This window comes from Vigna umbellata, chromosome 2 (assembly GCF_029865625.1).
Source record: "Vigna umbellata cultivar VRB3 chromosome 2, Vumbellata_1.0, whole genome shotgun sequence".
In the NCBI taxonomy this organism is placed as follows: Eukaryota; Viridiplantae; Streptophyta; class Magnoliopsida; order Fabales; family Fabaceae; genus Vigna; species Vigna umbellata.
This window is the reverse complement of record NC_142166.1, coordinates 12,501,284-12,518,312: the sequence shown is the minus strand read 5'-3', so window position 1 is coordinate 12,518,312 and position 17,029 is coordinate 12,501,284. Positions and strand designations below refer to the sequence as shown.

Sequence of the window (17,029 nt, the reverse complement as noted above, 5' to 3'; positions counted from 1 at the left end):
TTACTTTTTAGGATGATAATCTTGCCTTCAACAACTAAAATAAAAACCTACTTTTAAAACATCTAATTTTAAAGATATTCATAATCGGAGCAATATAAGAGAATAAACAAAAAAACCGTTTATAACTGATTTTTTTATTGTTTAAATTTATTATTTTCCTTAATGGATCAAATTGGTTAAAATCAAAAAGTAAGAATCGAATCGAATTAATCTATATATTATATTTAAAATTAATTAACAACTAACAACCATAAATTAAACCACCTCCAACTTTTATATTTGATCCAGTGATTTTTTATTTTTATTTTTGTAAAAGAAAACTTAATCAAGTTCATAAACCTATGTTATTTGGAGAAAAAAGAAACACGAAAGAGAGTGAAAAATTGGGCTATATGGGAAATTAGAGAAACTGAATGACATTAAATAGAAAATATTGATCAAAGTTTGTAATAAACAGTATTTACATGATTTGTTACAGGAAAAAAGATGTTTAAAGATTATGTTATATAAAGTATTATTGATATACCTCTGGGTTAATTTTTGTTAAGAATGTGTCACTTCAACATTTACATTTATTAAAAATGTTACTGTATATATATTATAGTTATACTTTCTTAAAAATGTTACTATAAATAATATTAACAATAATATTGTAACAATTTTAAAAGTGTTACCATATATCATTACTCTATTTCCTACCTTAAGTAACATTCTCTTTATTATGGAAATAAAGGTAAGAGAAGGTGTGTGTTAAAGGAAATTGTCTCAACAAAGTAGTTCTCCAACTTTCTTATTATGAGCTTGTGATCGTTAGAATGATTGTGATTGAATTTTTGTAGGAACAGGAATTTGAAAATAATGGACAATCTTGAATAACATCTCTATCAATCTTGCTGATATTTAGGTGAGTTCTTTCCGTGTTTAATTCATCTAACCTTACGCATGGAAAAATAATTTCTTCATCCAAAAGGATAAATCATAATTTCTCAAGTAACCTGGTTAGTTATATGAAGTAATTAATAATTGTACCTCTCTTATTTATATGCCTTACTTTTCTTGTGGAACTATGCAAAAGTTTTATTTTATTTCACAAATTTTACTTTTTTCAAACCTCTTTAGTCTTTTATTAAATAAAGAACAATATTGATAAAAGATTTTTTGACGCTTAAATTAATATTTGAATAGATATTATTGTTAAATTTGAATTAATACAAAAGTGAAGTCAAACTATAATTAAAATAATATTTATAAGTATATTTTATTAATTATTGATCTCATCTAAATTAGTCACATATATCGGTTCATAGGCTTAAAAATTCATAAGTCTAATGATTAGTTCACTTGTGAGAAATTGTCTTTGTTTTTTACTAGATCTTTAAACACAAAGATGTCTTTCACAAACACAAAAAGATACAGTTAAGATGATATCTTAACTTAATGAACAATATTGTTATCAAATAATAAATGTGAGCTTTGAAGTAAAAAGCATAATATCCTGAATTCAGTATTTCAGTATTTAGTGTTTGACTAAATAGAAAAAATATCCAAGACTATAAGATATTAGGTATCCACTAAATGGTATCATGTCATATTCTTAAGTATCTCAGTTCAAAATTGTAACTAATAAAATCGAAATTTTTTTTAAGGTTATTTTTTTTGGAAACTTTTCTTGTTATCCTTAACACTTGGAAAACTTTTACAATGTCTTTCAATTTACTTTGATATAGAAACATAGACCAATCCAAAGAAAAAAAAAGAAAAGGGAAAAGTGGAAAAAATAACAGGAAGTTAGGTGATTCATGCAACGTATTTTTTATTTATTTTGTTTTATATTCTTATCAATTAATTTTGTTAATATTGTTTTGGAACATGTCTTACTATTTTTTATCCAGGAAATCACAAGATCATTAATGAAGTGGTCATACTTTTAAAAACATATTAATATACTTAAATATTCATCCAATGTCTTTGAAATTTTATTGTAAATTCTAGTTCTCTAAAGTGTGTTTACAAATTTCTTATTTTGATTCTTTGACTCAATGATCATTATTACAGGCACGAATTTGAAAACAATTTATAAAAAAGAAAAAGTTCTTTCGGATGATTTTGGAAGGGTAAGTGAAATCCTCGATAAAGCTTAATTATCTAAAATAATTTATTAATTAAAATTTATTTTTAAAAAATAGGTTAGAAAAAGAGCTGTTAAATCATGGAAGTCTATGACTAATGGAGTAAGTTCAAGCCGTTTTTTCATTCTTGAGCAATTTAATATTAATAGAGCTTCTTTATGATATTTGAATTAGGAAATGGAGCTTTGAATGGAGCAACTAAACTCAAAGGAAAATTACATTTCAGTGCATTAAATGAAAAGTTATTGGTGTAAATTTGGTTTTCACCATAGTTTTCATTCATAGGAATTATGATTTGTCATTTTTTTTATTCTATATAAGTAGTTTTGTTTTTTATTATTTCGTTATATTAATTGTTTGTTTATAAACTCCATCTAACCCGTGTTGTTCATATTGTATTTTTTTGGTCCTTGTCCGCGAGTTTTCTAAGCATTATTTCATAATATATATTTTTGCTTTAGAGGATGATATTTCTATTAGTGGGACAAACATGAATGTTTTTCTCACAATTGGATCAAAAATTTAATATTAAATTATCATAGTGTATTTTTAGTTACATTTGTTGAAATATTACAAAATATTTATATTAGTAATATTTTTAAAATGTTGCCTTCATAAAAAAAGTATTTCTAAATTTTTTTGAATAGTAATTTGAAAATATCTCTCTATATTTAAAAAATCTTACTAAAGATTTGTAGTAACATTTTTATACGGTTACTTTTTTATATATATAAAAAATATTACTAAGAATATTTAGTAACATTTTTTAAAATGTTATATTTTCATTAAATAAATGTTACTAAAAGTATTTAAGAACATTTCCATAAATGTCTCAATTAATATGTTAAAATATTACTAAAAATCATTAGTAACAGAGGATGTATGTAACATGATATAATGTTACTAAATCATATTAGTATTTTTTTTTATAGTTTTGTAACTTTTTTTATTGTTACTAATAATGATATATAGTAGTGTGCGTAAACTACATTTGAATGGTAAATAATTATGTGAGAATAATTGTATGACTTGCAGCAGAAATTTAAAAATATTTATTACGAATTAAATATATATATATATATATATATATATATATATATATATATATATATATATATATATATATATATATATATATATATATATATATATATTAAATTGGTGGAGTTGTTTGAAATTGAAACAAACAAAAATTAGAGTCATAATCAATTATGTCAAAACTCAAAGTTATTTTAATAAAGTTTCTCCTTTAGTCCATGTGAATTTGTTTGTATTATGAAATTTCATTTATCTTTTACACCAAAATTTGAAAAAAAAACTAAAAAATCCAATAAATTATTGGCAAAAAACCAATTTTCTCACTCATAATAACTACCCTAAACATAATTTTTGTCACAATTTGTTCAAAACCATTTACAAATTCGAAGACAAATATGTAATTTAAATTACATATTTGAAGGAGGGGTGTTACTCCCTCCACCCCCACACGTCTCTTCCTCCACCTCCCCAATTTTCTAAAATGCCAATTATATCCTTCTAAAATGACAATTATATCCTCAAAAGTTAAAATTTTTTATTTTTATTATTTTAATATTTTAATTTATTTAAAACTTCTGATTTACTTCCCTCTGCACCTCTTCCTCTCTTCCATTTTCGTTTACCTTTCTCTCTTCCGTTAAGCTTCTTCTCCACCTATAACAAATTCATATTTTAACAAATTCATATTTTAACAAATTCATATTTTAACAAAATTATTACGTTTAAAAACTAACCATATATAACATTTAAAATTATAAATTTAAATATAAATTACTGTAAATAAAATAAACAAATAAAATAAAAACGAAACGTAAAAGGAACACTGCCTCTGGACGGATGACATCCTTCAACGGATGTCAACATCCGTTGAAGGCAAAACGGATGTCGACATCCGTTGAAGGATGTCATCCGTCCATAGGCAGTGTTCTTTTTACGTTTCGTTTTTATTTTACTACGTTTTGCGGCTCATGCAAGGATTATAGGCTTGGATATTAAAAGGATTATTGGAAGTATGGGAAGGATTTAGGGTTTAGGATTATTGGAAGGATTATGACTACGTACCTGGAGAGGAACCACGACAAGGACACTACACCATAAACGCACTGCACCACGTACTGCACCGAGAACAAGAAGAAGATTGTTTGATAATTCTTTTCACGATCACCAAGCTTTGTAGAAAAATATTTTACTCATACAAGAAACTACGTAGGTTATCAGTGAAATATGTTATAAATGAATAAAATTAAAAAACAACAATTTTAAAAATAAAATTTTACTGAGGAGCAAAATAGTAAAGGAAAGGTGGAGGAAGGGGCAAAATAGTAAAGGGGAGGTGGAGGAAGAGATGTGTGGGGTGGAGGGAGCAACACCCTTGAAGGAGAAATCGATAATTAAATGCACATTGAGCTCATTTCTCCTAATGGATTGGGAGGGGAAAAAGCCTTCCCTCTTTTTCAATCCTTCTTAACAAGTCCAAATACTCTCGTCTTAAGTCAAACATTCCATTGACTTCCATTATTCAGAAACATTAATTCGAAACATGATTTAAAAACTTTCTCACTAGGAAAAAAAAACATCCTCAATCATTTAATGTGGATTCTCATGAATTAGGAAGTAACAATACTCACAAATCAAAATTTCCCTCTTCTTTCATTTCACAACTCACCCTGCTTAATTTTATTTTCTTTCCTTTGTATAGGTAATTAAACGTAATTTTATATAAGTAAAACGAGTCATATATATTTAATTATATTATACTGAAATTATATTTGCTTTTAGTTTGATTACCATAAGAAAGTAGCTTCTATCTTAATATGTTTCAAATGGATTTTTACCCTGTTGAATCGGTTAAAAAACGAGAGTCATATTTTTAAAAACTCACACAGTGATGGTCACAGTCACGTCCAACGGCGTGATATCACTAAAACGATGCTCCATGTTTGAGGCTGCCATTTACCATAATCACCTCGTAAAATGTTCGATGTTTTTTGAACATTGTACGCCGTTTTCCCCTATAAAACGGAGCTACTCTTAAAATTCGAACCGCACAAGGCCACGCGCTCACCTTCGTAGTTCCAATACTCTCCACCTCTACCGCACACGTGGAACAAATATTCCATAATCACTGGCGAGTACTCTTCTTCACCACTTACGCGCGAGTATGATATAACCTTAAAATTTAATATTTGAATTTGCACTGTGGGAACGGCTACTTCACCCTGCATCACTTTTTATGTCACCTTTCAAAGACTGCATTTTGGCTTCTCCCTTTGCACGTAAATTAATTTTTATTTATTGAGTGAAAAAGAAGCATTCCTATAATACATGCTTTCTCGCTCTACATGCTTCAAAAGTTCAAATTATTAGCTTTGCTAGTTTAAAGTTTAATCATGGTGACCCTGTGAGGTCCATATTTTCATCACAACTCCACCAACTGGAATCATCACCACTGTTGACACTATCCACTCCCACCCAGATAAGTTGTGAGCAAAAGTTTCCATTTTGAAGGCTGGAATGGAAATGGGTCGTGTATTGTTGATGCTGTTGGTTTTTTCCACCACTGTTTTATACCCTTGTTCTCTTGCTCTCACGCAAGACGGTGAGAACCTTATTTGAATCTCTTCTGGGTTAAAGTTAAATCCTTTTCTCTCTGGGTTTCTTCTTTGATTATTTACTCACTTTCCTTTCCTTTATATATTGTTTTTGTTGTCATTGCACAAAATAAACTAGGCATCAATCATAGTGTGTTTTCATGTTTGTTGTTTGGGATGAATGATTTGTGGCTTTTGGAAAGTTTCTAGTTTCAGCTTTCACCACATCTGCTCTCAAAGATTAAATAATACACCGTTTGAAGTTTCGAACTTGTGGTTTTTTATTCATCTATTTAGGACATACATTGTTGGAGATCAAAAGCACTTTAAATGATACAAGGAATTTTCTGAGCAATTGGAAAAAGTCTGATGAGTCTCACTGTACATGGACCGGTATCACTTGTCATCCTGGGGAACAACGAGTACGCTCAATGTATGTAAGCAGCATACACTCTTTATTTTCTCTTACAAATCGGTTGGAGAAATAAAAGAGAATTTTCTTCATCAATAATTATTTTCTGCAACTAAATGGCGCTTAACTTTCTTCATTTTTATCCTGAATTATGAGTTTGAGAATGACATGCTTACACCTCTGTCTCTGTCACTCTTGTGCTTTAGAAATCTACCTTATATGCAACTTGGGGGTATTATATCTCCCAGCATTGGCAAACTCAGCAGACTGCAGAGACTGTAAGTAGTACAAGTTGCATGTTTCTCCCCAATTGAATAACTTTTCAAAGTAGAGAGATCTAACATCTTGTGTTTCCAATGAATCAGGGCACTTCATCAGAATGGCTTACATGGAGTTATTCCTAATGAAATTGGCAATTGTACAGAGCTTAGAGCACTGTAAGTGAAAATTAGTATAGTTTTGTTTGAAATTTGTGTGTGGATAATAATGGATGCTTTCATTTTAATGTTTGGACATGTTTCATCTAATTCCATCTACAGATATTTGAGAGCTAATTATTTACAAGGAGGCATCCCATCAAATATTGGAAATCTTTCTTATTTACATGTATTGTAAGTCCTTCTCTTTTATTTCTGTCCCCAAGAAGTTTTGCTCAATTTGTTAGTAATAATAATCATTGGTGTTTATCTTGGATTGGGAAGTTTCTTTATTTGGGCTCTTCATCTTATTTTTCAATTATCAATCTAATAGAAAGCTAAAATGCAGGGATTTGTCAAGTAACTCATTGAAGGGTGCTGTACCATCCTCTATTGGTCGTCTTACACAACTGCGTGTTCTGTAAGTTCATTCAACCGTAGCGTTGGCATAAAGATATCATAGCTTTGGGATTCGGCATATGCTAATTTATGTCTTTGTCTTAGGAACTTGTCAACTAATTTCTTTTCCGGTGAAATCCCTGACCTTGGAGTACTAAGCACCTTCGGGAACAATGCGTAAGTACACTTTCCCAGTAATGTTATGTACTAATTTGAAAATAATCGCATAACTTAACATATATGAAGTAAAATGGAGGGAGTAGCATTAAATTTTACCTGATAGGAACTTTCCACTTAATTTTCTAGGAAATAATATGAGCTTTCTATTTTTTATGCAATTTAAGCTTCTGTTTATAAAAATTCATTGCATTTGAACAGGTTTATTGGGAACTTAGATCTTTGTGGGCGGCAAGTTCAGAAACCATGTCGGACATCACTTGGTTTTCCAGTGGTGCTACCACATGCAGAAAGTGATGAAGCTGCAGGCAAGTCAAATCCAATGCTTCATATTTTAGCAATGATGCTATGTCCTACTGCAGTATCTACATATTAATTCTAGTAATTTTTAATAAGGGTAAATAAAAACGAATGTATTAATATATAGAAAATACAAAAACATTAATCATTATGTTCCTTTAGTAAGCAGGGAAATGTTGTATTAAGAGTAAAACAAAAAATTCTATTTTTAAACACCCTTTGACTTAGTACATTTCTTATAACCAAATTTACCAATTGAGCAATAACAGTTTGAATTTGTATGATGCAGTTCCTGCTAAAAGATCTTCACATTATGTGAAGTGGGTGTTAGTTGGTGCAATAACAATAATGGGGCTTGCACTTGTTATAACTCTTTCGTTACTATGGATTTGCTTGCTATCAAAGAAGGAAAGAGCTGCTAGAAAATACATAGAAGTTAAGGATCAAGTCAACCCAGAATCAAGTAGGAAGGATGATGGTATTTCAAAATAGCACTCTCCTATCAAAAAATAAAAAAAGAAATTGTCTTTTTGTTCTTTGTAAATACTCACATGTTATTGTAACAGGTACAAAACTTATCACCTTCCATGGTGATCTGCCATACACATCATTTGAGATCATAGAAAAGTTGGAGTCTCTCGACGAAGATGATGTGGTAGGATCTGGAGGATTTGGTACCGTATATAGAATGGTGATGAATGATTGTGGTACATTTGCTGTTAAGAGGATTGATAGAAGCCGTGAAGGTTCTGATCAGGGTTTTGAGAGGGAACTAGAGATATTGGGTAGCATCAAGCACATAAATCTAGTTAACCTGCGTGGTTACTGCAGACTTCCTTCTACTAAGCTTCTAATCTACGACTATTTGGCCATGGGAAGCTTAGACGATCTCTTGCATGGTACGCACCATTTTGTATAAACCATATAACCTGAACTGTTCATAACTGTTCTCGTGGAGGATCCCTCTGGCTCTGATAGAAATGGAAATTTTTATGGCATTGTATAAGAATGAGGTCTAGGAGAAGGGATGAGTTTGTTTATATTGATTTCATTTAATGATGACATTTGCTAACTTCAATTCTCCATTTGCTAACTTTTTGATGAATCCTTTCTGATTTAGAAAACACTGAACAATCACTGAAATGGAGTACACGCCTAAAGATTGCTCTTGGTTCTGCCCGGGGTTTGGCTTACTTGCACCACGACTGCTGCCCGAAAATTGTGCACCGCGACATAAAATCCAGCAACATCCTTCTTGATGAGAACATGGAGCCTCGTGTCTCTGATTTTGGTCTTGCAAAGCTTTTGGTTGATGAAGAGGCCCATGTTACCACAGTGGTTGCAGGCACCTTTGGTTATCTGGCACCAGGTATGTCATTTAGATTCTTGTCACCCTTTTCAGGGTTTAGTGAAATTCTTGAACTGAAAATTTCTAGGTTTGAGTTTGGATGTAGACTATAAATGTAACGTTTTTATGTATTTGTTTCGTGTCAGTTTATTTGTATTGTAGTGGCTAATATAATGAGAAATAACTTATGTGGCTCATGATTTTTACTTTTGTCAACATTAGAGTATCTACAAAGTGGAAGAGCGACTGAGAAGTCAGATGTGTATAGTTTTGGAGTTCTGTTGCTAGAACTTGTAACTGGAAAGAGACCAACAGATCCTTCATTTGCAAGGAGAGGAGTAAATGTTGTTGGTTGGGTAAGGCCTAATCCATTCAATGCAGAAATGAAACATGAACTTGTGTTACAAAACTAATAACAATTGTTTGCAGATGAACACGTTCCGGAAAGAAAATAGATTGGAGGACGTAGTAGACAAAAGATGTAGTGATTCAGTAGATGCAGAATCTGTGGAGGTAATTCTTGAACTAGCAGCAAGTTGCACTGATGCAAATGCGGATGAACGTCCATCAATGAACCAAGTGTTACAGATACTGGAACAAGAGGTCATGTCTCCCTGCCCAAGTGATTTTTATGAATCACACTCAGATCACTGATAAATGACTCAACCAACTTCAAGATGCTATGCTAACAACGTTTGCGTACTGTTCCTTCCCATATCCCGTGGGTCTGTAAATTTGTTGTAGTGAATGACGAATGTGCAAGCTTAGTAGTTTAACATTGGAAAGACCTCCATTGAAATGATTGTGGTTGTTAATCAACATGAATTTGTTGATTGCAAGAACAGAACAGTTAATCAACATTATTTAATGAACTACAGTTGTTAGTTGTTAATGGTTTTTTTGTCCATGAATCTCGTGTTTGACAAGCGAAGGTTAATTTATTGCTTCCGAAATCATCATCATGTTTGTCCAATAGGCACAGATATTAGGCATTTTTGTTGGCAGGGCCCAAGTCAAACTAGGTTACAAAATCTTCTATTTTCTATATCACGTAAGTAGTATGCTTTAACTCATGAGCCCAAATCTAATCATAAATTATCACAGCCCCCCAAAATCTGTACCTAATCATATATGTTTTTGTAAATATATATTCAAATTGTTTTCAAACTTAATAATTATTCAAAATGTTATTAATTTAAGTATTTTTGATGAATTTATTTTAAATTTATATTTATACTTTAAGTATTTAAGTTCATTCTATTTAATTGAACTTTGATTGGATATTAATGAATAATTCTTTATATTTTTAAAAATTAAATTAAGATTAAATTATATTATAGGTTTAAACTCTCCGATGGTCCTCATATTTGTATGAAAATCTCAAGTGGGTTCTCACATTTGCAAATGTCTCAATTGAGTCATAATATTTGTAAAATTGAGTCAATTTTGACCTGTCCGTTAAGTTTTCACAGACGACGTTAAAATGTGATGATGTGTTTATGCTGATGTGCATTGTTTAATTAGGTGAAATTTTTATTTAAATTAAAAAATTATGACATGACAAATTAGAGTTTTTCATTCTGCAGGGGGGAGGAAAAGGTTGTGTCGTCACACATAGTAGAGGCGTGAAGGAGATTGATTTTAAGGTGAAATCGATCTCGCCATGACACTGCTTGCACGGATGCTGGCGGTGAAACTAAACTCGTGTCGGGGTGGCTATCTGTTCACGGTAGTCTCTTGCGATGATGGTGAAGTGAGAAGGAACGTTGTGATTTGGTTGGTTCTTGGGGGTTTCTCTGTTTTGATTTTTTGTAGGTCTGTGTGTTAGGTGATGGTGATGGAAGGGTTCCCCTACTTTGCGAGTTTGAAATTCTTGTTCAAAATTCGTAGAGATTTGCGAATCGCAGCGACCATTTTTGTCGCGATTTTGATTTGATTTTCTACGTTTTCAGGTTCCTAGTGAAGAAGATGAATGCTGGAGCGAACATTACGGAGTCGCTATTAGGGTTTTTGCTATGTGGTTGCTGCAGGTGATTCGCACGAAGGAGATTGTGGTGGAAAGGTTCCCTCCTCTGCGATTTTTGGATTTTGGAGAATGCCATGGAAGAGGCTTGCGATTTGGCTTGTAGAGATTATGGATGCGTTTGTGGAGATTTACGAATCGCAGCGGCCATGGAGGCATTGTTGGCGTTCCAATGATGGTCTGATGTGGTGGAGAAAATTGGGTGGTGGCGTGAGGTCTTGCACTGTTGATGGCGGCAGTTGCCTGAGGCAATGACGACAAGGTAGGCATTGTTTGTGCTGCGAAGAAGATGATGCGTTGAAGCTTAACGGCGGCGCGAAGGAGGGTTTCTGATGAAGGTTGATGGAGGAGGACAAATAAGGGTTAAGCGGCGGCCTTGCGGCAGCGCAACATGGATGGTGATGGTGGTGGCACAGTTGCAGTTCAATGGCAAAGGTTAGGGAATTAGGGTTTTTGTGAAGAGGATGATGATGTGGCAGTAAGGGTTATCAAATTCCACGTCATAATTTAAAATTTATTTCCACGTAATAAGATCACACAGATCAGTATCATCACATCAGCAAACTTTGATGCCATCTGTGAGAACTTAACGGACAGGGCAAAATTGGCTCAATTTTACAAATATTATGACCCAATTGAGACAGTTGCAAATATGAGGACCCACTTGAGATTCTCATACAAATATGAGGATCATTCGAGGGTTTAAACCTATATATATATATATATATATATATATGTATAAGATAAGTTAAGACATGAGTAATGTAATTTTAACCTATGTTGTATAAGACATATTAAAGTTAAGTTAGACTAAATCCGATCTAAGTCAAGTTGAAAAAGGATGAACTCAGTTTTAAGTTGGACCTAATTCAAGCTAAAGTTAGATCAAACCTACTCCAATCTCGATTTAGATTCTAGTTAAGTTAGATTGGATTAGTAGAACTATGTCAAGTTGGTCAGTTGAGTCCATGTTTGATTAAGTCAAGTTGAACCTAGGTTAAATAGAATAGGGTTAGGTCTAGGTCAAATAGAGTTATGATCAATCCAAGTTAGGTTGGATTAAGTCGAACTCAAGTTAAAGTTGGTTGAGTCGACTTAAGTCCATGTTGAACCTATTGAGCCCAAGTTCAAGTTGGGTTGAATCATCTTAGTTTCACTTAAAGTTGAATCCCCATGGATCCAATTCGAAGTTGGGTTGAATCATCTACACTCTACTTAAAGGAATAGGTAGACTTGTGATATATTATTATTATAAGAGATACACAATAAAATTAGCCTTCCAAAAATACATGATACTTATGTTTGAAATTGAAATTGAGATTAAACGTAAATTCTCCTTGTGAATACAATCTAAGTTAATCCTTACTATTGTAGTAGTTGTAAAATCTAGGTTGACGTGCTTAAGCAAGTATAGTGATTCATTAGTCATCAAAGCAATTCTTTGTTAATGACAACTAACCAAGAACTTGTTGCAGAAATAGAGAATTTCACTATCACCAATGTTCTATGAACAAAGTCTAGTTTAATGTCAGTTAAATCTAAGACATCCATTATATTATGCATGACCTATATTGTTGCCTTACGTGCACACTAACAACGTTTATGTCACAAATATTTTTCAACTATAAATGCAACCATATGGAAAACTAAAACTATATTGTAAACTTCACCCTTTTTCTAACAAAGAAATTCACTTTTCTACAATATTCATTATCATATAAAATAACATCACCTCATAAACATTAAACATTGTTTCTATTCTTATATAACAACTATGTTTGCAAATTGACAAATCATAAAAAGGATGAAGATGTCAATAGTATTGAGTGTTTAGTCTAAATTGTATAGGATCTCATACAATTATAAATTTGAAAGAAAGAGTGTATGGTTCCCAATGACACAATATTCAAAAATAGTTATAGTATAATCAATTTAATCTACAAAAGGATTTCTTAATTATGATTGCTCGGAAGTCCTAATTTTCTTTCAATATCATGATTGAAAGGTATGATAGGGGCTTAAAACCTAGCTAATTGCAAATTAATTCAAAAACTAATAACTAATTATAATCAAAATCAAAATTTGTTAAATTAATTTGTGTCTTCTATAATCATACCATTATATTATATGTACAATTTGATACTTTAAAACTAACTCAACACTAGTGGAAAAATAAAATTTTATGACAACCTAATATTATGACTGTAAGATTCACTTGTTATAAAAGGTTGATCGGTGGTATTTTCGTAATAAAAGTAAGACTTATTATGATTGGTTATGACCTAGCATTGGAGACCATCATAATATATTAACATGGTGACAAAACTAAAAATAAATTTAAAACGTATTATGATCTATCATAATATATTTTTTTATAGCGATTAACTTAGCACCCGTTGTACTACACGAGACCTAATAGCAAATTCGAAATTTTGTTAAAAATGTATTATAATTGATTTTAAAGAAGTTGTCATAATATCTCCTAAATCCTATTCCTTTACCACCACATCTTCACTTTACACAATCCTTAATTTCTCTTTCTTGCATTCTCTCTTTTCTCGTTTATCATTTTCGGTCACCAAATCATCCATGTCGAGTTTGCCGGTCACCAAATCCCTATTCTTGTTCAAGTTTCTTTAAAAACTTGTACTAAGGGTCGAGTTCCTAAATCCCTAATTTTTTGTTCACATTTTTCTTTTGGCTTTTTAGTCCAGTCAAACATTGGTATCCACCACCAATAATTCCACCTACTTCAAAGAGAGTTTTATAAATCTTAACTTTCTTGCTCTACTCAAAGACAAACTAGTTATTGTATGCGAAAAGTTCTACTCAAAATTTAGGTCTTGAAAGAAGGTATAGACAAATATTTTTGTTACCTTTGTGACTAAAGATAATTATTATGCTTGTATATCTTATTTCAAAATCAAGAAAAGGAGTACTGTCAGAACCCATTTAAAACACACTCAGAATTCGTTTTAGTGGAGTTCACGTGTCAAGAGGGGGGCTCGACACTCAGATGATGGACGCCAGATGTCAAGCGAAGAGGATCCGGAAATCAGATAGTGGAATGCAGGTGTCGACAGATGAGCGGACGTTCGTTTTGAAGTGGGAAGCAAAAACTGATTTTCTGAAAATTCACGTCACACTCTATACATGCACCTTCTTCTCCAAACTCTAAAATTTTCATTTCCTCCTCCTTCTCTCTAAAAACCTCTCCCTTCTCTCTACCAAATCTCACCTTTTCTCTTCTCCGATTACCGTTCAGACGCCGTAGAAGCACTTCTGACGTCAAGAGCTTCCAGATAAACCGTCCGGTTTGTGAAGCTGAACTGGTAAGTCCTTCTCTTCACTCTGTCGTTCGTTTTCTTAGACATGCAAACCCAGTTCTGGGTTCATGTGTGGATCACCATTCTCAAAATGAGTGATTCTGATAGTGTTGGGTTGTCACTTTGTGTAGTTTGAATTGTCGAGAGTTGGCGGTAGAAGAACCTGTAGTGGTGAAATTGTATTTCTGCCTCTGGGACGTTCGGTCACACTCAGAGGTAAGGAAAACTTATCTAATTTAATTGTATGTTCGCTTGTACGTTCGTTGATAATGAATGCATGTTGCTAAGTGGTTGAATGTATATAAAGTATGAATGATGATATGCTTGTTTATATGAAATATGATTATTTACCATGATATGGATTGTATGAAGTATGAAAATTGACTATGATATGAATATATGAAATTATGAAGATATATGTTGAGAAATTTAATTGAGATAAATGATTTTGAAGTATGAAATTCTCTATGAAAGTGTACGTTCGTCACTGAACGGTCATTGACCGTTCGGTTTTCTAGTGAACTTAGTTGGAATGAGATTCTTTCATTTGGGGAGAATCCTAGTTAAGGACGAGCGTCTTTGTCTCGAAATACTGTGCATGAGCGTTCGACCAAGCATAGTTGTGTTTTGGTATTTTGTTATCAATCTCAGTATATATATATATATATATGTAATTGTATATTTTAGTTATTCTTAAACACTACTCCAAATGGTATCTTATTATATTTATCAAACCTTCTAATATAAATTTAGTAGTGCTCGGTCTTACACCAAGCGCTCGTACTGAGTAGTGCTCGGTCTTACACCAAGCGCTCATACTGAGTAGTGATCGGTCTTAGGTCAAGCGCTCATACTCGTTTCTTTTATAATCGATCTTGATGAAAATAGTGTTTGTCCAACTTCAATAGAGTTTTCTCTCTACCGTGCTCGGTCATTGACTGGCATTCGGATTTCTGGATGTAAATTCAAATAAGCTAAGTATTTATAAGCGTACAGTTTAATCATGTGAATTCTTCTAAGTATTATTCTTTGAAGTGTCCGTATTCATTGGTTTCAGCCTAGAGTCTTAGCTCTTGGCATGGTCTTTGCGGTGTTCGGTTTGAGCTCTCAAGAGTCAGTTCATTTAATTGGCTCACTTTGTAAGTAACGTTCGTTTTAGTCGTTATTGTGATATATATAGTAGTGCTCGGTTTCTTTCTTAACCTGACAGTAACCCTCTCGGTCCTAATCTATTCTGGAACTGGAAACCTCTCTGTCTCGCTCCAAGCGTTCGTTCTCTTTTTGAGAGAGGGTTGAACGTTCGGTATCTGGTGTCTTTAAAAATCTTTTAACAAAGAGGAATTTGAAATGATTGATAATGAAAGATGAATTTGAGATGATGGATAATGAAAGATGAAATTAAGATGATTGATAATGAAAGATGAAGATAACATGATATGTATGACATGTATTGGATTATGGACGAGCGTTCCGGGGAGGAACGACTCATGAATGAATATTGAAATTGGTAAAGTATGAATGTGGGCATGCTAAGCTGGCGGTTCATCCTGATCTTCCGTGAGTACTCGTCCTCACGTAGAGGAGGGTAGGTCATGTGTGAGAACGACATGAGGTCCTAGTCCTTAGGGTTACTTTGGACAGATAGGACTAACCTCGGGTGGCGGTTGTTGAGGGTATCCTAGTTACTACATCACCCGGGTGCACGAACGCCTGTAGCTACACAGATTTCATACAGTCCGGACAGGCAGTCTAGTATTGAACTTTGAATGAAACGTATGATGAATTATCTTGTTTGTTTGATTGTGTGAAATGTATGTTCATACATGAATTAAATTACATAAGTTTACCCTATTTCTTGTCTTGTCATGTATTCCCGTTCGTTCGTCTTTGTCTTTGCGATGATCACCCTGTGGGTGGGAGCAGAAGGAGAAGAGTTGTTGGAAGAAGCATTGGAAGAGGCGCCAGAGGAAGATAACTTAGTAGAGGTAGAAGTAAAGACCGAGCAGTAGAACCGTCCGGTCAATAGTAGTCTGATAGTAAGGCGACCGTTCGCTCACCTTTCCCTTTTGCTTTTGTTTTGACCGTTCGGTATAGGCTTTTCTAAACCGTTCGGTCAGAATACTTATGGCATTCGAATTTTATTTTCTAGTCTTTCTGTAAGGTCGTTCGGCCTTAGCTGTTCGTTCTATCTTTTGTAAAAACTAAGTTGTAATATTATTTATTATATGATTTTACACTATATTGAGATTTACAAGTACCCTATATTGTAATTAATCCTTCAAAGGAAGAACACGGCACATTATTTAAATATTTAAATATAGAAGAATGGAATAGTTACAATCTGCATACTGAAATCAAATATTTAAATATTATTATTTCACTCATAACCTAGTTTGTTTAAACAAACATTATTTTTGTGAATAATGAAAATAAATCTTATCACTTCACCCTTTTACATTCAATGATTTAAAACGATAATAATAATAAAAGATTATATATATATATATATATATAACATTATATTGAAAAATATATGTATTAAATTAGTAAGTATTCTATTGTAATTTTCTTTATGGATCTATTTTAATACTGATATGCAGTTAGAATATACAATTTTTACATTATAAAAGTAAATAATTAAGAATACATTTTCTTTTCATTAATATTTGCTTTCATAATAAATTAAATAATAAATAAAATATAAATGTAAAATTAATTTATAAAATTAATGAATTTAAATTTTGATATTTTATGAAATAACTTATTGTAATCCATTTTGAAAATATATTTTTTATTTGATAATACTTTTTTATTTTAATTTAAAATTTATTTTAACATATTTTAAATGTTATTTTTAAATTAAATTATTT

At 32.1% G+C, this 17,029-nt stretch overlaps 1 protein-coding gene across 2 annotated transcripts; it reads left to right on the top strand.

Moving 5' to 3' along the window:
• Window positions 1–5,456: 5,456 nt before the first annotated feature.
• LOC124838105 (LRR receptor-like serine/threonine-protein kinase FEI 1) lies at window positions 5,457–9,702 on the top strand. Of its 2 annotated transcripts, none has more exons than XM_088106188.1 (13): window positions 5,457–5,766; window positions 6,056–6,191; window positions 6,377–6,448; window positions 6,536–6,607; window positions 6,710–6,781; window positions 6,936–7,007; window positions 7,091–7,162; window positions 7,364–7,470; window positions 7,752–7,925; window positions 8,029–8,361; window positions 8,583–8,831; window positions 9,033–9,166; window positions 9,240–9,702. In XM_088106188.1, exons 1-13 carry the CDS (start codon window positions 5,682–5,684, stop codon window positions 9,462–9,464), a joined length of 1,803 nt encoding a protein of 600 aa, XP_087962314.1. In that variant the 5' UTR covers window positions 5,457–5,681; the 3' UTR covers window positions 9,465–9,702. The 2 variants fall into 2 exon arrangements, with proteins under 2 accessions (XP_087962314.1, XP_047169579.1); XM_047313623.2 differs by having other exon boundaries at window positions 5,459–5,766; window positions 7,752–7,940.
• Window positions 9,703–17,029: the final 7,327 nt, after the last annotated feature.

Bases quoted from the DNA above. Each gene is read 5' to 3' on its own strand.
- LOC124838105 (XM_047313623.2), top strand. From the start codon at position 5,682: ATGGAAATGGGTCGTGTATTGTTGATGCTGTTGGTTTTTTCCACCACT. The intron at 5,767-6,055 runs GTGAGAACCTTA...TCATCTATTTAG, and splicing joins TCTTGCTCTCACGCAAGACG to GACATACATTGTTGGAGATC. The intron at 6,782-6,935 runs GTAAGTCCTTCT...GCTAAAATGCAG, and splicing joins CTTTCTTATTTACATGTATT to GGATTTGTCAAGTAACTCAT.